Source organism: Notechis scutatus, chromosome 6 (assembly GCF_049901735.1).
Source record: "Notechis scutatus isolate UNSWTSFEM ecotype Mainland chromosome 6, rNotScu1.2, whole genome shotgun sequence".
Classification (NCBI taxonomy): Eukaryota; Metazoa; Chordata; class Lepidosauria; order Squamata; family Elapidae; genus Notechis; species Notechis scutatus.
In genome coordinates this window covers 49,149,020-49,170,017 of record NC_142014.1, presented here as the reverse complement: position 1 = coordinate 49,170,017, position 20,998 = coordinate 49,149,020, and the positions used below count along the sequence as shown (strand labels likewise).

Below are 20,998 nucleotides of genomic sequence, written 5' to 3'. Positions count from 1 at the left end.
CTATTTTTCTAGCTATGTAATGCACTTTTGGAGATCCAAGGATCAGAACCATACAAATTATCAAATTCTAATAATCCCTCATAGTTTGTTTTTAAAAATAGCCACACACTCTACCCAAATCCAGAGTTTCCTGCTCAGCCTCTACCAAACCCCTTTAGCAGCATATAAAATAAGAAATCGCTTCTACTGAAAGTGGACAAATTTTGCTTTGTTGTGACCTTTTTCTACTGTAGTTATGAATAGCTGTTTATTCCCAGCCATTGGAAATGTAGTGCCCATTAGGTTATGGCATATGTACTTACAATACAGGACTCTCTCCCTCTCATAAGTTTTGTGATAGCAATAAAAATGTAAAAAATTAAGTTTCAAAATCTTATAAAACGTCCTGGATCAAAAATGCATTGTAAATGAAAATATCAGAATATTGTGAAAACTATTCTGCAAGGCTGACCAGAACCAGAATATTTTTTATTAGTATTAGTCTCTTCCTGCTGTTTCTTCGAAGAAAGTCCAGCTGCCTTCTGGCTGTCAGACTCCCCTTTTCAACTCAAACAGTCTTTCAATTCCTGCTATCAATGTAATTAACCCAGTAGCTCTCCTTGATCACAGAACTAGCTTCCCCTTTCCATCAATGGATTTATCACATGCAGCTTGGGAGCAGGAAATACCTCTCAGTCCCACCCAGTTTTTTCCCAATATGAATATACAAATGTCAACCTTATAATTATTTTCATCATTTCCTGAACCAGAGAAAGGGAGCCCAGAAGTGTAAATCTTGTAGTGAGGCGATTGGCAAATTTAATAAATAAACAGCCTGGATGTTAAAGGAGCCGGCTGATAAACAAGTCCTGACAAAGTGCCTCCTGCCACTGTCTATCATGACTGATTGGGACGAGACCTCCCCTACAGACATATGTTGCTCCTTCTGTTTTAAAAACTTCTAAATATTACTGTAGTCCTGGCTTTGGTTGTTCAATTATATCTTTGGGATTGTCAAATTGGGTGGCTTCACAACACAGGTAAAACACAGTTCCAAGAGCTGAAGCTATGTCATCAACAGGGGAATTAAAAGGAATGCCTTCAAATTCCAACTCATTAATCAGTTATCTGATGTGCTTGGGTGAAGTTTCTTTCTTAATAGTCACCCACAAGAAATGAGCCACAGCGGAAACTGTAAGACAGAAAATGATGACAAACTTGCAAAGTGCTCTCTCATTCTACTCCCTGAGCATGGCTTTGGATTTTTGCTTTTTGAGCAATCAATCTGTAACAGACAATTCACTCTGGCATAGACTTTGTATGAAAAAGAGCACCTCTTAGTGTTGGCTGTCAAGCAGAATTGCCTCAGAAATGACCTGCAGAAGAAAAACTACCAGTTAATAAAAACTTCTTTACTATAAAGACCGTGGTCTTTACAGTAAAGAAGTTTTACTAAATTGCAGAGTCCACAGAGTCATAACAGACCACGACAAATAAATATGGCTAAATGTCAGATAAACTGAAAAAGGAAATTGAGTAGTTGCAGCCATAGCACAATTACGTAAATAAACAAACACAAATTTTAGCAGTTTTTTTTTTTTAATTCTTCTCCTTTGTATCAAGTCCTTCACTTTAATATTCAAGGATCTTATTAGTCTGCTATTTGCTGACACATCTTGAACATTAGAATACATTACTTTTTTCTCCCTGCTCCACCCCATGTTTTTGCAAATTACCTTATTAAATAAATATGGACTGTAAAAAATAATTGACTGCAACTTGGGTGGTATCAGACTGAAAAGCTTCTGCTATATTCCGAATTCCACTGTCCATAAAGAATATATGGAATCTGTTCTCTTCTGCTTTCTTCAGAGGAATACCAACTGCTGTTTAGAGAGTAATAAGACTCCTACAATGTTAAAGAGATTTCCCCAGTTTGCAAGGAAAATCATTTCTAGATTATATCCATGAAGGTGGACCACTAAATTTGCTGAGATGTTCTCTGTGAGTCCTTGAAAGTCATTCTGATAACGATAGTGATGATTCTTGGATTCCAAACGGCATAAAAATATAGAGAAATAAAGTCTGATGGTATTTATTTCTGAACTTTCCATTTCTTTTTTTTCCCACCAGTAACTTTTTTCCTGACTCCGAGCGCTCCTTCTGCATCATCATCATCATCATCATCATTTGTCTCATCTCGAGAGCGTTTCTTCTTTTCCCCTTGTTGCCGCAATTCCTGTGAAGGAAACAGGAGAACGTTATCACGAGACCTCTAAGGAAATCATCACTGAGACAATGAAAAAGATGAATAGCTGCTGAAAATATTAAACAACCATTCTTTTTTGGCATGTGATTTTGCATTCAGATATTCCCATAGGTAACATTTTGAGCATTTTATTTAATAGAAGTTAATTAGGAAAGGGTCTGATAGTGGTAGCAAAAGCAAAAGGCAGCTTAGAGTTGCTCCTGAGTTAATGGGATGCTTTTAATTTTGAAATGAAAAAAGAAGAACTAGAACAGTGATGGCATGCAATACAGCTCTTCATGCAAGAATTCTTGAAATCCTCTTGAAACCAGGGGTGGGATGCTACTGGTTCTGCCCGGTTCTATAGAACTGGTAGCTCTGAAGAGCAGCAGACACCGAACCGGTTCTGTGTTTGCTGCTGTTTGGCCCACCTGCCCACGTGGGGTCTTACCTGTCCTTTGTTTCCTGCTTTTTCAACCTCAGCTGCTTTGCATAGCACAGCTGAGGTTGAAAAAGCAGGAAAAAAGAGGCTTTTCAAATGTTGCGCATCTGCGCGCTGCGTTTTTCAGCTGTCCAGGCGGCACAGCAGATGTTCTTTTTACACACAAAACATAGTCACCGAACCAGTAGTAACACCGGTTGAATCCCACCCCTGCTTGAAACCTTGTTTGGAATTTGACTGCCCAAGCAACATACACCTGAGGCTGTATAAATGCTAATATTATTCTCACAATTATGGGTGCAACAGCTACACTTCTACATAAAACAAACCCAGACCAAGCATTAAAGCAGCCTACCATGCGAGCAAATCTCTGGGCTTCAGCCACACGCTCAGTCAACATCATGACCTCTTCCTCCTGAGAGGGAAAGGCTGGCAGCTTTTTGCCAATCAGGTGCTCAATGCGCTGGAAGAGTTCCACATCATACCTGGAAGAGGAGAAAGAATCTCACCCTATTTAATTCCCTGTCAGTTACTTGAGTGTTAAAAGCAACAAATTCACCAATATTTTTATGCTACTGATTCATTTTACTGATTTTTCTTTTCAATCTTTAACAAAACAGAACTTTGTCCACTATATAGCAAAAATACAACTCATCCCCAAAGAGGCCCTGAGCCAAAACCATTCTAGACATTAGTATTATATAAGAACAGAGCAAATAATACCATAAACTATGGTCTGTCTGGAGCAGGGCTGTCAAACTCCCAGCCCATGGGACAGATGCATCACGTGCTGGCCACGCCTACACCCAATATAACAAAGGGGGGGGGAGGAAGTCCCGATACATCACGTGACACTGCCGTGACTATGTGAGTTTGATACCCTTGGTCTGGAGGATTCTGCTGCAAATACTAGGCAGGCTATCTGCTCGTCCAGGTTTACTCCTCAGTAAACGCATGCAGGGGCTTCACCCGTCAATTTATGGGCAGTCTACACAGATTAAGGCCAGGTGTAATGTAGAAACTTAATAATGTTAGGAAAAGCTATGCTTACATTATGTATGCTGGGAGGCAGAGCAATCTAGCATTGGAAGGAAGGAAGGATTAGCCCAACTCAAGAACTGTTCTCTCAAATCTCCTTCCAACCTTGCAGGGAGTGGGATGCTTCTCCTCCCCACACCCCACCCGTTTACTGCAAATTGTGGGTCCCTTGAAATAACTCTGCATTCCCCAAGGACTCTGTAGCTGGAAATCACTGCATTGTAATACATAAATTCTGATAGTGGCACAGCTGGAGTAGCAAAAAATAATATCTTACTGTGTCACAAAGGTGATTGATTTACCAGATCGTCCAGCTCGAGCTGTTCTCCCTACTCGATGAATGTAATCCTGAAAGGAATCCAAAGTAACAGAACAAGATGGTGGACATAGGACAACCACTAAGATAAATGTCCCCAAAAGAGGACATTCGCAGCATAAATGTCAATTATTAAAACAGACAGTTTTCCAAAGAAAGGAAACCATCTCAGCTTTCTAAAAGCTGGTAAGGAGAAAAGCAAGTTAATTCCCGAAAAAGCAATACAGTATGCACAATTCATAGTGCAAAATGTAAAGGCATATGTGACCCTGCTGTCATTTGAGATTCCAACTGGTGCTGCTGCCACCACTAAAGGTGACAGTCCCATCAACTCACCATCACTGCTTCATACCTACAATACGAATTCATTTTATCTATAATTCTCACTCTTTCATTCAACCTCTTGCTAACATACCTTTAGCCTTCTGAGCTTTAATATCACTCAATGCTTTCTAACTGTATATGAAATCATGGAAGAACAGGGCCAAGAGCTGCCTATTTTCTTCTTGTTTATTTTATAGATCTTTTATAATTTCCCCCAATTCACAAACTCTGAGCAGTGTATAAAGAATAAAAACATAAAAAGCAACAACATTAAATCCCCCTCCAAGACAAATGTTGCTAATCAATGAGGATTAAAGGCACAGCAGAACAGACTTGTTCCATGAACTTACAAAATGTTAAGAGACAGCAAGAGCTACAGGAACTTGGTGGGAGCAATATTCTGGGGGCCACAATAGAAAAGCCTTGCTGTGGCGCCCAGGTCTCTTAAACCTCACACAGCAAACCTTCACAAAAAGTTCTTAATAGATAGGCAAATTCAGTTTCAAAATCTGTAATGATGCTTTTTTCAAATTCTAGGCGGCAGAGTTAGTCATACCTCAGCTAACAGCTCTTTCCAACTCACCTTGGAATGGGTAGGAATGTCAAAGTTTATCACTACATCAACATGTGGTATGTCAAGACCTCTGCTTGCAACATCAGTAGCCAACAAGATGGACCGTGCTTTAGCCTTGAACTTGTTCAGTGATCCTAATCGTTTATTCTAGAAGGACAAAAGAGCACATTAGCATTTACACTTCATTTTTCCACTTCATTTAGCATGGCAAAATGGAAGGTATGAAAGCATTGTTTATTAATCACAATGTTTGAATGCGTCACACACAATCACACTGGGCAAAAAAAATATTGAAAGGGAAACAAATTTGAGGATGCATGCACACTTATTTGCTCTTTATGCACATCTGTTACTTCATATAGTAATCTAGATTCTAGAAGTTTTCTTGCAAGCACATTAGCCTGTACCTGGCTCATCTGTCCATGGAGGGGAATAGCAGTAAAGCCCAAATTTCGAAGCAAGAGTGCCGTCCTCTGAGTATTGTTGCATGTGCTGCAGAATATCATGAATGAGTTGCCAGCAAGTTCATTCAGAATGTACACAAGGTAACTATCCTAAGAGCATCAGAAAAAGAACTTAAATCAGGAAATATGAAAGGCAAAGGGGAACACATTTAAAAAGACAGCAAATACTAAAGAAAGTCCAAAATGAAAAGGAAAATTAAATTACCTTGAACTTGGATGGAATAAAAATATAGTATTGCTGAAGTTTTTCAACTGTCTGATATTTTGAGGACACTGCACATTTCACGGGGTCTTTGAGGGCTGCACGCTGGAGTTTTTGCACCTGAGAATTAAAATTAAATTTGCAGACAATAATTCCACTGTACCGCTACCTCCCAATCCTGTGTCATTCTCCTAAACAAATGCAAAGTGTCAAGCTGCCTCATACCTTTTTAGTCATCGTAGCAGAAAACAGAAATGTCTTCCTGTCTCTGGGAATTACTTTCAGGATCTTATCTACCTGTAAAGAGGACAGAGAATAGAATAGAGCACTGATCAATGTGTATGCATGTATGCAAAAGAACAGAACACTGATCAATGTGTGTGCATGTATGCAGACCTATACCAGGTATGCCTGATGGAAGCAATAGAGCAAGAACTTTCAATTTAAGCCAAGAGATTGCACTACTCTTCAGCAAAGAATGATGAGTTTAGCAACGAAAAGGTTCCAGTGGGAACAGTTCAAATTTAAGTGGGTTCACTTTAGCAAGGATGTACTGGGAAGGGTCATATCCATATTAAAGGAACTTAATAAATCTACTTCCTAGGCAGCTACTTCTAAATGACCAAGAGAACACAGGTATACATTCAATATCAGGAAGGAAAACCTGAGAGGTCCCATGAATGTACATGTTATTTTGGAACCATATTTCTAAAAAATACCTGCTTAACAATACAATGAATCATGAATCTAAAATGGCAGGGATGGGCACATCTCACCTCTGTTTCAAAATCCATATTGAGGATCCGGTCAGCTTCATCCATCACTAGGTATTTCAGAGCTCTAAGATTGAAGCCCTTTGTATTCTCAAGATGATCAATAAGACGACCAGGCGTAGCTACCAAGAGAAAGATGTTATACGGGTTCTTTATTTATTCATTTATTTGTATCTCACCTTTATTATTTTTTACAAATAACTCAAGGCAGTGAACATATAAAACACAGCTTCCTCCTCCTATTTCCCCACAACTTTGTACGGTTGATCGGGCCAAGAGAGAATGGCTAGTGCAAGTTTATCCAGTTGGCTTTCATAGCTGATTATGCAAGACTCACGGTCTCCTGCTTTCTAGTCTGTTGTGGCTCTTTTGGTTAACAGACAAAATAGGGCCATTGCTTCTCTATGCCAAAAAGTTTGAAAGCCTATCCTGAAGAGTATAGATCAAGCTAGAGCCCTAAATAGACCTGAAATTACATGGGCTTGTTGACTCTCAGCAACCCTGGGACTTGCTTCTAAATAATTTTAAATGAATTCCTCTCTAGGAAAGAGTAGATAGCTAATCCATTCATTCTAAAGCTAAATTTGATGAGGACATGCTATCCAAACAGCATATATCAGTTACTACTGTCCACAGGAAATTTGTTAAAGTGGAAGATAATGAATTACAGAAATTAAACTTAGATATTCAAAGCAAACAGAACAGCCAAAAGAACATTGCAAGTCATTGTGTCAGATATGTTTTCTCAATTGTTATTTTTTTAAAATACAAGATCAGCAGTTAACTAGACTCATGGATCATTAAGGTGGCAAGGCAAGAGATGGGGAGTGCATCAGATGGTCAATTGTATCTCCTAACCCTTATTTAGTATCTCACAGTTTTTATAAGATCAAATTGTAGGTTAGATCCTTACCAATAATTACATGGGGCTTCTTGGCTAGGGCCAGAGATTGGGACATCATGTCAATTCCTCCAACAATGACAGCTTAGGAAAGAAAAGAAAACATTAAATAATGCCCACCTCAGCAAGTCAATCTCAACACTATCCAAACAGTTTGTCTCTGTAAGTAATGTATTTGCTATATTGTCAGCTGAGAAACCGAATAGCTTGCAGTGAACGTTACACAGACATTATGATGCAAGATTTGTGTGTAAACAGGAACAATAGTTGCAAATTTTATGTATATGATAAAGAACATTTAGAACAACTAGAGGAATCTGTGTATCTTGGTAGAATATTTAGTAAAGATGCTTTTGTACCTACTTATTCTCTTAAATTTCACAATGTTTTATATTCATTTGAAGTCTTGCAGCTATACTACTTACTGCTCTGGACACCGATGGAAGATCCAAGAGCCTCAAACTGTTCGGAGATCTGAAAGGCTAACTCCCGGGTGGGTGTAAGTACCAGAGCAAAGAAGCGCTGGGGAGTTTCTAATAGTGCTTGAAGGATGGGCAAAGCAAAAGCCGCTGTTTTTCCAGATCCTGTCTCTGCTAAGCCAATGATGTCCCGACCTATGAGGGGAAAAAGTGTCACATTCAACACCAACGAGGAAAAAAAAGTAACATAGTAATACAAATTGACAGAACCAAAATTTTAGTTGAGCAAATGTACAAACAGAGAACCAGAAGTAAGACGGTTCTTTTTTCACTTACTGAAGCATTTGGCTCTTCTCCCAAACACCAAACAATCTTTAAAAACTGTACTTATCCTTACATTAATGTAGGGTTAGACTAAACAATGGAGGTGTGTGGAAAGATCCCATAAATAAATAAAAGATGCCTTGCTGTTTAGCCTAGTTCACAGACTTGGAAATGCAGACATTGTTCTGAATAACACATTAAATCTGTATTGGAAACTTTCTTCCTTTCCCTTAAATTGCAGGTCCCAGAATCATACGTACCTTGGAGTGCAACTGGAATAGCTTCTACTTGGATCTTTGTTGGTGTCTTCCATTCTAACTGGCTGCATGCTTCACATAGTACATCTGTCACTCCCTGTTATTTCAAAGGAAAAAAAAGGGAAGAAGCACATCTATGATGAGCAAGAGGCCACAGATCTGAATACAATTTCTGTGTCCAGAAAACTGAAAGTTTTAAAGGACAATTATATTTTTATTAATGTATGTTTATAGCTTCCTGTACAAAAGCATCTGAACGCAAATTTATACAATGCAAAATATAATATAAAATAAAGCAAACCATATAATAATAAAGGAAAGGAAAAATGATTTATCGGACCTTCATACAGAGAAGGCTCGGGTAACGATATAGATCTTCATCAGCTTTCCAATGTAAGTTATAACAGTGTCTCATAGCAATAGCAATATCCCTTAGATTTATATACCACTTCAGTGCTTTACAGCCCTCTCTAAGTGATTACAGAGTCAGCATATTGCCCCCAACAATCTGGGCCCTCATTTTACCAACCTTGGAAGGATGGAAGGCTGAATCAACCTTAAGTCTGGTGAGAGTTGAACTGCCAAATTGCAGGCAGCCAGCACTCAGCAGAAGTAGCCTGCAGTACTGTATTCCAAACACTGTGCCACCGTGGCTCATGAATTTCAAGAGAGAAAACTGTCCAGAGTAAAATTCTTATCACAGAGAAAGCTTATCAACAGGCAAACATAATTGCATCTTGCAATTCTAGGCAGATGCAGGAGGACCTTGTCCAACAAAGAAAGAAATTGATCAAGACTGAAATTACAAAGACAATCCCATCCAATTCAGGGCCTTGTAGAGTTTTACAAGCTTACTGGCAGCTAATGTAATTATTTTTAAACAAATTACTATCTTTAATAATATTATTGTTTAAATATTAGATAATGAATTATTGAATTGCTCAGATATCCTTCTTTAAAAAAACGTGCAGTTGATATACCAACCAAAGCTGCCATAACTACTTGATCCTCCAGTGTCAGCAATGATTTAGCAATACCTTCACTATATATTTATTCTTTCTAACGAAGTGCAATCTCATAGAAAATTCCTATCTCTGGGAACCACTCACTACCTGTTTTCCTCCCATCTTGAGTAGTTCTATTGAAGAAATGTCAAGGAGATAGTGGAACAAATGGCCATACTTCAGAGTGGAAACCACAAGGATTTATCAGTTCAAAAAAAGCATAACAAAAATGATCCAAAGAAGAAGAAGCAAGCCCAGAGGACAAAAGTAACCACCAGAATGCAAAACTCCTTTGCCCCAATGGAACTCAGAAATATTTTCAGGCCCTTGTAGATGAAACAGACTCTGAAGAAAACCACACAATGCAAAATGGGATTGCTCCAAAGCCACATTATAGTCACATATTCCAAAATCCAGTCCTCCTGTCAGACAGAGCTAAATCTACAAGTGACAGAGTCATATTTTCAATCTCATACAAAATCAGAATTCTCCCAGCCCCTCCTTCTTAGCAGAGGAAAAAGTTTTAATTCTTTGAGAACTACGGGAGAAACTTGAGTACCGGCGCTGGAAAATGGAGAAACCTAACAGTGTTCCCCTGATGAAGGTGGGAATCTGACAGAAGCTCAAAAAATCCATGAAGGCAAAAAGGGACTTGTGCATCAAGAATCTATTTGTCTCCTGGGAATTGGTAAACAAGCCCAGAGGAAAAAAGAGTGTTATTTTTTATCTTTTTCTTTCTTTCTCTCTCTAGGTTGCTAGTTAAGCCTTTTTATCTTGTGGTTATATTTTCTTGGAAAACAGAGAAAATTCTGCCCATCTGTCATTAGCTTCCCCCCGCCCCCATCAAGCTAGATCCAGAAAGTATTTTTTTTCTATATGCACTTCTTGTGAACTAAAATATAAGTAGCAGACTCTCTTCGAAGACCTTGCCCAGCCATGTTAAATGAAGCAAATTAGTGCCATCTTGTGATCTGTCTCAAACACTACATTGGTTTTTTTTTTAAAGTAAACACTTTTACTCTTTCTTTTATTTTACTTAAAATAACATGATTCTGTTTCTCTTTTACACTGGTCTGTCTTCAGAAAGGAAGAAAAAAAAAGTGGTGAAACCCTTAGGAGGTTTTAAACTGAATTCTTGGATGGGAAGAAGCAATAACTCTACAGAGCTTTAAAACTGTGTAACATAAAAATGAGAAATATTAATGAAATGGGATCCTTTCCTTTATTATTAAGTGCTATTGCTATATGAAATAAATAACAACAATAAATAAGGTTTAAATTCTTAGTACAGAAAGGCAAATAGGACCTGGAGTGTGGCCTTCCATGACTGGAAAGAGCAATTGAATTTGTTCAAAAGATACATATACAATAGAAACAGCGGTTGCACTATCTGTAAAAAAAAAACCTCTATTCCTGCCAAAATCCAAATGAATTGCTCCTCTGCCTTCAGTCTATTTGCAGAACTGGTAAAAGTACTTCAAGATGAGTGTGAATTCCTAAAGAAGGAAACACTAAAAACATACTTGCAAACAGTTGTGAGAAGGGAAAATGGAGAACAGCAGAAATCAATGTCATTACACAAATTTAGAAAATATCTGAAGACAAAAAGCACATCTAGAAAATTGGAAAAGGATGAAGTCCAGGTCACAAAAGAAGAATACAGACAAATATATGGAATTATATAGCTCCTGTCAGGAAAACTAATTCTCAGAAGAAGCTGTGTTTAGTAAGAATGACAGAAAAGACACACATATATATATAGATACATTCAAAATAAAAGGAAAAGGAAAAAATCTGTATAATAGCTGCTCAATGAAGCCATAAAATTACTAACAAATCACAAAGTAAAGTCAGAGCTATTCAAAAACTTTTCTTTTGGTTTAGTCATCTCCAAAATATTGTTTCACCAGAAAAATGTGACATGATAGCACTGAAGGTTGAGACAAAAACATGATCAAGAAATATTTGACTAAATTTAAAGTAAAAAAATGCAAAGTTAGTTGACTGGAAAATGCTAGTTGACGGGAAGTGAAGACCTCCCTATATTCAAAAATGGCCATAAACTACCGGTAGAATCAATGCAATGTTATTTTCTAAGAATCTAGGACAGATCGTAAAAGGATCAATTTGTAATCACCTTTAAGACAATGGAGTAATTTATTAGCATTGATTTGGAAAGAAGAAATCTTGCCAGCCTTTCTTTACATCAAACTTAATAAATAGTAGGAATATTGCAGACATAATGAATCTTGATGACAACAAAGCATTTGACGAAGTATGCTATGACATGCTGATTAACGAGCTTACAAGCTAGTTAAGTGTTAGATGGCATGTCAATTAAATCAGTACATATCTGTCTTTGAAAATTATACACAGAAAGTTCCCATTAATGATTCCTCATCACACTGGACACAAGGTTGCCAAGACTACCCATAAGATTCAGTCCCAAAATCTCTTATCTGTCAATATTTGTATTAATGACTTGGATGAAGAAGAGACAATCCTTAATAGATCCACTTACGCAAAATTGAATGGGATAGCTAATACCCTGGAAGACAGAAATAGAATGCATACAATTTTGATAAAATACAGAAACTGACAGAGAGTAAGACAATGAAATTTTACAAAAGAAAAACGATGTCCTTGAAGGAAAAAAAGATCACAGTCACAAATATAAGATCGGAAATACCTAGCTTGGTGATAGTTGTGATACGGGATATACCTCTGGTCACAATCATAAGTTGTTCCATAACTTTGGAGATTTCTTCATCTTCTAATGTTTCGTCTTCAGGAATTTCTGGGTCAGGGGTCGTGTTTGATCACCACCCGAGTATGTGTTTATGAGCAGGACAGACCATGTGAAACAATGGATTCCAACTGTATCTCGGGGGGAAAACTTAATACCAAGTACATTTTGACACTGGGGCCTGGAAGGATATTTTCACCGTATGTATTATAACATAATTTTAAAAACCATCTTAGATGATTTAATTTGGATTCATGCAGTATTCAGGAGATTGAACTCAGTGGCTAAATGGTTCTAAAAACCTCAGAATAATGGCAATAGTAGGAAATAGATTTAGGATCATAAGAGAAAAATGTTTTATTTGGATTTTCCATATTGTTTTGACCACTTTCTTTCCCCTTTCTCATCCTGATGCATTCCACAGTGTCTCTAATGTGGTTCACAAAAAGACATCAATTTAGAGCGCAGCCACATCTAACTGAAATGTAATGAGGAAGCAGACTTCAGTACTACTAGAATATTAGTGACAGACAGCCTCTATGTAAATGTTTGAAACTACTGATAAAGCATTCTATGCCACTCTACAGGATAACTGTCAGGGTCTAGAGCAGGGGGTGTCCAACCTTGGCAACTTTAAGACTTGTGGACAAAGCTGGCTGAGGAATTCTGGGAGTTGAAGTCCACAAGTCTTAAAGTTGCCAAGGTTGGACACCCCTGCTCTAGAGGTACAGCAACCTACTTATTTGTTGAAGCCTATCCCTACAACTAACAATAGAACCAGTATAACAGTATTCCCAATCCTTAACTCAAAAATACCAGTAAGATACCATGATTAATGGTATTAAAAGCAGTCAAAAGGTCAAGCAAGATCAAAACTCGTATTTCCTCTATCTATCCCTGGAGGTCTACTATGACTAAATTTATCTCCAAACCATGCCAAAAACCAGACTAACAAGAGATATGACCAAGTCTCTCAGGACATTTGCAACTGCATAACCATTATTCTCTTAACTATTTTGTCTTCATAAGGTTGTTTCTGGAGCAAATGATATAAGTCTCGATCACCCTAATGAGATCACACTTGGATAGTTACCTGTATGCATGTATACAATAATGCTTATTAAGTCAGCTTTGAAGTGAATCACATCCCTGCATAGCAGTCTCTTTTAACTTAGTTTACAACTAGAGCACTTAAGATAAAGAGGAAGAACACCTGAGTTTAACATCAGAAGACAATCAAGAATGATTCTATAAGGATGACTAGTTCTTTTTCTCTATTCCATCAATACAATCACCATGTCTGGCTTTTGTAAAATTTGAAAGAATATTTTAAAAAATCAAAGTCTTGAGATAAAAATTAAATGAGGCAGTGCCCCACCCCATGACTTGTCTTTGTATTTATTGTATTCCAGAGATTAGGGTGGCATGTGTATAGGGGTATGTGTATATAAAAATAAAAATCCCTTCTTGCCCCTAAGAGTGGTATATCTTCCTCAATCTCAAGTTCTTTGCCAGAGGCCTGGAAGTCTGAAGGTTCCGCACCGTATCTTAGCTGTTCCTAACACTGCACTGTTTTGGACAGAAAGCTATGATGTTGTTGCTGGGATCAGTTGTAGCCATTGTCCAGGCTTAGGAGTCACAGTCTCGAGTGCTCCCTTATCACCACTGGCATCACTTTGGCCTTTACTTTCCACATCCTCCCTAGTTCCACCTTCAGGCTTTGGAACTTTTCCAGCTTCTCATATTCCTTCTGCCTGATGTTGCTGTCACTTGTACCACTACATTTATCACCACAACCATCTTCTGGTCTTCATCTACTATCATGATGTCTTGTTGATTGGCTAGTACCTGCCTGGCCATCAGCATATGGAAGTCTCACAGGATCTTAGCCCTCTTTTTCTCCACGACCTTCTTGTGTGATATCACATCTGAACTTGGGAGGTTCTATCTAGCTAGCCCATATATTGTGCAGATGTTCCTGTAGACAACGCCAGTTACTTGGTTGTGCCGTTCAATACATGCTACTCCTGCTTGCATCTCATGCCACTGTGCATTGGACTATCTCTGAGGCTTCTCTGCCGACTCTGCACCTTGGATCCCGCCTAGTGTGGTAGACCCCTACTTTTAGAGATCTGGTGCTGTGCTGTGAGATTTCGGGGGGGGGTGTTTAGTGTGTGTGTTGCCATAATAGAGTTTGTTTCTTTGAACGTTATAGGGGGGTGGGAAACAGAAAAAAGAAACAGTAAAACAGACCACTAGAAAACTAGATATGATAGCAAGTCATTCACAGAGAGTTAAAATGAAGGAGAAGCAGATAGAAGAAACGTCAGACACTAGAAGAGGGAGGGAGATGAAGAGACAATAAATAATAAAGTTAAAAAGAGAAAACCCACTCACCAGTTGTTTGAAAGTTTCCGCGATCTCTCCCGTGTCTTCCCCGTGCTCCACGCTCGACGCCATGTTCTGCTTCAACTTTAACCTCAGAGAGAGCGCGAAGCATCTTGGGACTGGGAGTCCAAGTGCTTACATTTGTCCCTCCCACTCCAGTACAGAGAACACACCATTATCTCAAAACCTCCAGGTTCGGAAAGATGGATGTATTCGGTTTACGGGTAAAAACGTTGAACCACTTCAACATAACCGTTGAAAGACTTATTGGATTGCCTCCAGCGCAGAAGTAAAACTTTCGATGGACTTAAACAACATTCTTCCCAAAGATGGGCGGGTGTCCCACTTTACGGCAAGCCTAGAATTCCTACGTTCAGCAAATCTTGAATTTCCCCATAGATTTATATGGGATGTCACAATCGGGTTCCCTGCAGATTATGTCTATTACCTATGGAGATGCAAAAATCTGGAAAACGGCAGCAAGCAGCAAAGGGATACAGAAAACTCCACTACAGTTTTCTGCCACTGTTGATCATCCGGATTTTTGGAACTCAGAAATGAGTATCTAGACTAGTCTTTTAAATGGAAATCGGAGTTCTCGATATAGAAAAAGAGGCACCTAATTCTTATAATCTCTTTTCCCGTTGCCCAAAGCTCCTGTGGGAAGGTCTGGAGTGTTACAATACAGAATACCACTGATCCCAAAGACCGCTGCCAAGAGATCGTGGGGAAGACAGAGTTAAGTACAGTAAATGAAAAAAGAAATGCTTCCTAAACCCAGAGAAGCAAACTCTTAAATAAAGCCCTTTTATTAAGTCCGATCAACTGAAGTGAAACAAAACTGTTAGCTAACTTCTGACTCAAAAACTTTGATGACTTTTAAAAATTACATACATGTAAAGGAAGCTGCTGCAGTGTTTAAATTATTTTGCATTTTCCAGAACAAATGTAGAAAATTATGAAATGGTATTGTATAAACATTTATTTCCCCAAAATGAACAACTGTTTTGAGATTTTAGAAAGTTTTTCTAAGCCCAGATATGCATTCTGCTAGTTTAAGATAAAAACTGCTAAGGGAATAAATTGTAAATACATTTATTCTGAACTATCAAATCTATGTGGATTTATTGGGACTTATCCCAATACTTAGGAGCAATAAAGTTTTTATCCCAAGTCAAAAGAGAAGGATAGTTCTGGCTGCTATGCATAAGGAAAAAATGTAGGATCCTTGGTGCTCTCAGTTTGGTTATTTTCATTACCCAAATAGGTAATAACTGTGCTGGAAGGGAGTGAGATTTGCTCTGTTTATTCAAATGGTTCACCTTGTCAGTATTTGTGGAAGCCTTTTTAGTAGTTCCTTGATTAATCTGTTGTTTACTGTTTGTCTGAATTGGTAGTTCTTTGACTGGAGTATAAAGTAGAAATGTTACATATAAATGATCCAGTCAGCTTTTATGCTTATCAGAGAATTAAAATTCATGGTCTCCCCGTTTCTAGTCCAGTACCTTTGCCACTACACCAGAATAGCTCCCATTTTATTAATTTGTTTCTTGCCTTTATAATATTTATAAATAACTCAAGGTAGTGAACATACCTAATACTTCTTTGTCCTCCTTTTTTGGCCACAATAGCAATCCTATGAGGTGAGTTGGGCTGAGAGAGTGACTGACCTAAGGACACCGAGCCAGCTTTCATGCAAGCTTTAGTAAAAGGCTATAAAAACAGTTATTTGATCAAAGCACTTTTATTCTAATATAAGGTATATTTATTGTACATATTTACAATGCACATGTAATTTGCCAAGGATTTATAAAACTGATATACCTAGTGATTATAAGTTGTCATAGATTCGAATGTGATTTTTACAAATGTTTCTCGTTTTAACTGCCTTATTTACATGCCTCCTTTACTTTAATTCTCTGAAAAAAACACATCTGAGATTTTAGTCTCTTATTTTTGTTCCTTATTATCTAAGTAGAGATTGTGTGGCACTTTTTAGGGCCTATCCTACAAACAGAAATTAGCAGCATTACTTATACACTGTGTTTTATTCATTTAGTTTTATTCAATACTTTCATGTATTATATATACAACAGTTCTCTCTACTCCCAAATTCAGATCTCTCATGTGACCAGGAAATATGCTGTGCAGGGAGTTCACGTAGGCTAAAACATATCAGGAAGTGTATCCATAGCATGAATACTTTCCCAATTAATGGGGGGGGGGGAGGGGAGAATCCATCCTAGCTATGTGCGTGACCACTAAAGAACTATGACGTACCTGCATCATCAGTTGCTGGTATCTCACAGTGCCATATCCTCTTCTTGTATAAGAGCAGGAAATGTGTTTAGAAATCCAAACAAACTTATAGTGTGTAACTTTCTTAAAGTCCAAGCAACACAGTTGCTGTCCAGTTACAAATAATATTGTCACCAAATTATTAGTTATAAATATGAAATATTTATTTTTGCCATGTTTCTGCAACACTTGCCAGATAACAATATTTTCAAACAAAAAACAAAATTTGAAGTGGTAACATATACAGTGACCAAACATCCACCAATCGTTCATGGATTATCATTATTCAAAAAGGAGACCCATATACAGCCTTATCTGTAGGGTTTTTTTTTCTCTTATTCTCCATTTTTCTTAATTAATCTTTCTACTTACATAATCTTTCTGATTTCTCTGTTAATTCTTGGTCAGTTTCTTTTTTCACATACAATATTTCAAAAATCCACAACATCCACCTTTCCTTTGTTTTTCTTCCTTGTGCTGGATTAGTCTCCAAGAAATTTGCATTAGTTAGACCTGTTTTAGGCATTTCTACTTGGCAGTGTAAACTGCTTGTCATATTATCTGCCCTTTGTATAACTTTGGAATCGCTTATGTATGCCAGCAATCCATAGGAACATGTGATACTAGTGTTTAAATGTCCAATACAATGCAGCGTGGCATCAGAAATATACTGTATCTTTGTTAGCTTTCTAGATCAGTGATACATGTTTCCCTTCTTGGGCTTTTTGTTCATATTTGCTTGTTCAGTAGCATTCTTTCTTCTTTAGGTTTTTGAAAATACAAAGCACAGAAGGGAGATAAATGCATTCATTTGGTCATTCTTATCTTTTATTAAAGGTGAAAGTTTATAGTGAAACTAGTGCCACCATTGGCTGCATTCCATCACAATCATCTCCCTCCCTCAAAGTATATGCCACTAACATAACATGTGTGGCTGCTGAAAATTAAATGAGCTGACCAATGCAGCATTTTGTTTAAAAATGTGAAAAAAGCTGCTTGGTTAATAGTCATCTGGAAATCCTAGGGCTATGAGATCTGGACTTCAAGAATCTAGACAGCAGCAAAGTGCAGAAAGCTACCGTATTTGCCGGCGTATAAGACGACTTTTTTGCCCTGTAAAACATGCCTCCAAGTGGGGGGCGTCTTATACGCCGGGTCGCTTATACGCTGGCAAATAGTAATTGGGAAGCACTGCGGCTGCCCGCGGCGAGGCACTTTTGCGCACGGTGGAAACGAATCCCGTGAAGCCGAAAGGAGCAGCCAGCCTTCAGGCCGATGTAGGCGGGCCTCCTTCTCCCAGCTCCCAAGGACACGAGGCGCTCAGCGGCCTCCGCTCGCACTGCCCAGCCTCCGCCGCACCGCCCGGCCTCCGCTCGCACCGCCTGGCCTCCGCCCGGCCTCCACTCGCACCGCCCGGCCTCCGCTCGCACCGCCCGGCCTCCGCTGCACCGCCCGGCCTCCGCCCGCACCGCCCGGCCTCCGCTCGCACCGCCCGGCCTCTGCTCGCACCGCCCGGCCTTCGCCCGGCCTCCGCTCGCACCGCCCGGCCTCCGCTCGCACCGCCCGGCCTCCGCTGCACCGCCCGGCCTCCGCCCGGCCTCCACCCGCACCGTCCAGCCTCCGCTCGCACCGCCCGGCCTCCGCTCGCACCGCCCGGCCTCCGCCCGGCCTCTGCTCGCACCGCCCGGCCTCCGCCCGGCCTCCGCTCGCACCGCCCGGCCTCCGCCCGCACTGCCCGGCCTCCGCTCGCGCCGCCCCGCCTCCGCCCGGCCTCCGCTCGCACCGCCCGGCCCGCTCAGTCCGCCCGGCCTCCACCCGCACCGCCCGGCTTCCGCCGCACCGCCCGGCCTCTGCCCAGCCTCCGCTCGCACCGCCCGGCCTCCGCTCAGGTATCGGGCTGGGGCTGTCAGGAGTTGTTACCGCTGGCGTGGCTCTGCGCGGCTCCAGTCTCGTGTTGCCTTGGGAAGGGAAAGGCAAAACCAGGAGCCGCTGCTGCCGTTGCAAAGCACCGCCGCGGCTCTTCCTTTTGCCTTTCCTTCCTGAGGCAACACGGGACTGGAGCCGCGAGCCACGCCAGCGGTAACAACTCCTGACAGCTCCAGCCGGATACCTGAGCGGAGCCCGGGCGGTGCGAGCGTGACGCCGCTGAGCGCCTCATTTCCTTGGGAGCTGGGAGAAGGAGGCCCGCCACATCAGCCTGAAGGCTGGCTGCTCCTTTCAGCTTCACGGGATTCGTTTCCACGGTGCACAAAAGTGCCTCAAAAAAAAAAGTGCAAAAGTGGAAGGTGTGCGGAAGAGGGGTAGTCTTATACGGCGAGTATATAACAAACTCTATATTTTGAGTGGAAATGTTGGGGGTCGTCTTATACGCCCAGTCGTCTTATACGCCGGCAAATACGGTAATGCTTTCTGCTTTTATCTAGTAGCCATGCTGATTTTTGCAACTCAGATCCATGAGCTCACAGGTCAGTGTTTCTAATCTGAATTTCAGCTACAGTACTATATTAGTATCAGAAGCATCTGCTTAGTATGTGGCAAAGTATTACCTGCATAAATTTCAGATAGACCATTGTTTGGGATCTCACTTGGTTAATTATTATTTGAATAAATCATAATATGAAGCATTTGGACAAAAGGTCATGCTTGGTTTTAACTTTATAATAAGTGTTCTCAGAACAAGATGTGTAGAAGAGCAGAAGGGAGCTTAGATTAAAAAAACTAGGATCATATTATGATCATGGAACTTTATTTACCCCACTGATAATTTCTGCTGAATTTGTATATTTGAAGATGAAGAAAATAACGCCAGTTATCATAATTATTTTTCCAAATATCCTGAATTCATTAAGATGTTTAGGGAGTTGCTATTTCTGAAGTAGAATTTTAAGAATTGGGGAGAAATAATATAAATAACAAATAACAAAATTATTTCATATTTATTCTGATTTTTATACTGCATTGGGATTCTGTAGGTTTCTTGATTTTATAAATGACTGAAATAACTCAGAGATCATAATGGACGCATTTTGCTTTCCCACAGTCAGGCAAAGAATATGTCAGATTTGCAATAATGTCTCCACAAAATATACCTTACACACTCACATATTTTGGTTCTCATGCATTTAAATTCCTTCATTGCCATCACTTATGGAACTTGAGATCTCCCAAGATACTCCTTACTAATACAGAAAGAAATGGGAAACATCATATCATCTCTGGTTTGACAGCTTGATGGCTTAGTTCTCACTACCAATAAGCCCAAGCTGTGTCTTTGGGCACATATGACTGAATGCTCCCCCATATGAAAATGTGGATTAGAATTAAGCTTACATGTATACCTCAAAACATTTTCTCATTCTTCTGACAGACACATATGGTCATTTTTGCCTTTTTTTTCCTCATCCTTTCTCTTTTAGGGAGTCTGCTTCCAAATTTATCACATCACAGGCAATAATTTCCAGTTGCACATGACAAAATTTACAGAACTGACATCCATTTGCAGGGATATGGGGGGAGGGGTTGTATTACTACCACATTTGGGCTGCAAATCTTCAGATGACCCTATCTGGTGTCCAGATCTGGGAGCTCTATTAGTATGAAATTATTTGCATAAGTATATATAGATGTGTGAAGAAGTTCTCTAACATGCACAAATCAGTCCCAAGTAATTCTTAGTTTTTCCATGTAGACAGCTGAATCTTACAGATTCCTTCATGTTAAATGAATTTCAAACAATAAAATCATGGAAGGTGTTCATTACAGTATCCAATTACAAAGCAGCAACTCAACTCTTCTGTTATCTTTTGATCCCAGCATGCCTTTTCCTTTGTGAAAGAAATGTGTGTGTGGGGGGGGAAATGCTTGGCTCATTGGCTTTACCATTGTGAAAAAGTCTTTGAGGAAAGTTTTCCACCATCTTTGGTTCAGTGTTTTTTTTCTTCCTAGCCTTCTATTCAACAATATTTTCAAGCTACAAAACTGATCATTAATCAATTAAGTGAATTGGAGCATCTAATTTTTACAGTGAAGTTAATGAATACAAAACAGTTTTCATCAAAAGATTCAATCTGCAAAGGCTTTTCTTAAAAAATTATTTTTTCACATTCTAGTAAAATGTTTCTGAATATAAATGCATATGGAGATGATCTCTTAAAAATAATGCTTCAAATGAAATTTTAACAGAATTTTGAAAAAAAAAACTTGGTTTGCAACCTAATTTTTATCTAGCTTCTTTATTATATCTATTGGCAAAGAGAATGACTTCAAGCAATTTAAAGATGTTGCCTCCGACACAGTGAAGA

The 20,998-nt window shown here is 39.4% G+C and overlaps 1 protein-coding gene across 1 annotated transcript; it reads right to left on the bottom strand.

Annotated features, from left to right (window-relative positions):
- Nucleotides 1-2,058: 2,058 nt before the first annotated feature.
- Nucleotides 2,059-14,481, bottom strand: DDX47 (DEAD-box helicase 47). The gene is made up of 12 exons (XM_026694529.2): nucleotides 14,409-14,481; nucleotides 8,265-8,358; nucleotides 7,687-7,875; nucleotides 7,274-7,345; nucleotides 6,364-6,482; nucleotides 5,813-5,884; nucleotides 5,591-5,707; nucleotides 5,329-5,475; nucleotides 4,931-5,068; nucleotides 3,985-4,055; nucleotides 3,025-3,154; nucleotides 2,059-2,218 (listed from the first exon to the last, which is right to left on the bottom strand). Exons 1-12 carry the CDS (start codon nucleotides 14,469-14,471, stop codon nucleotides 2,075-2,077), a joined length of 1,356 nt encoding a protein of 451 aa, XP_026550314.2. The 5' UTR covers nucleotides 14,472-14,481; the 3' UTR covers nucleotides 2,059-2,074.
- Nucleotides 14,482-20,998: the final 6,517 nt, after the last annotated feature.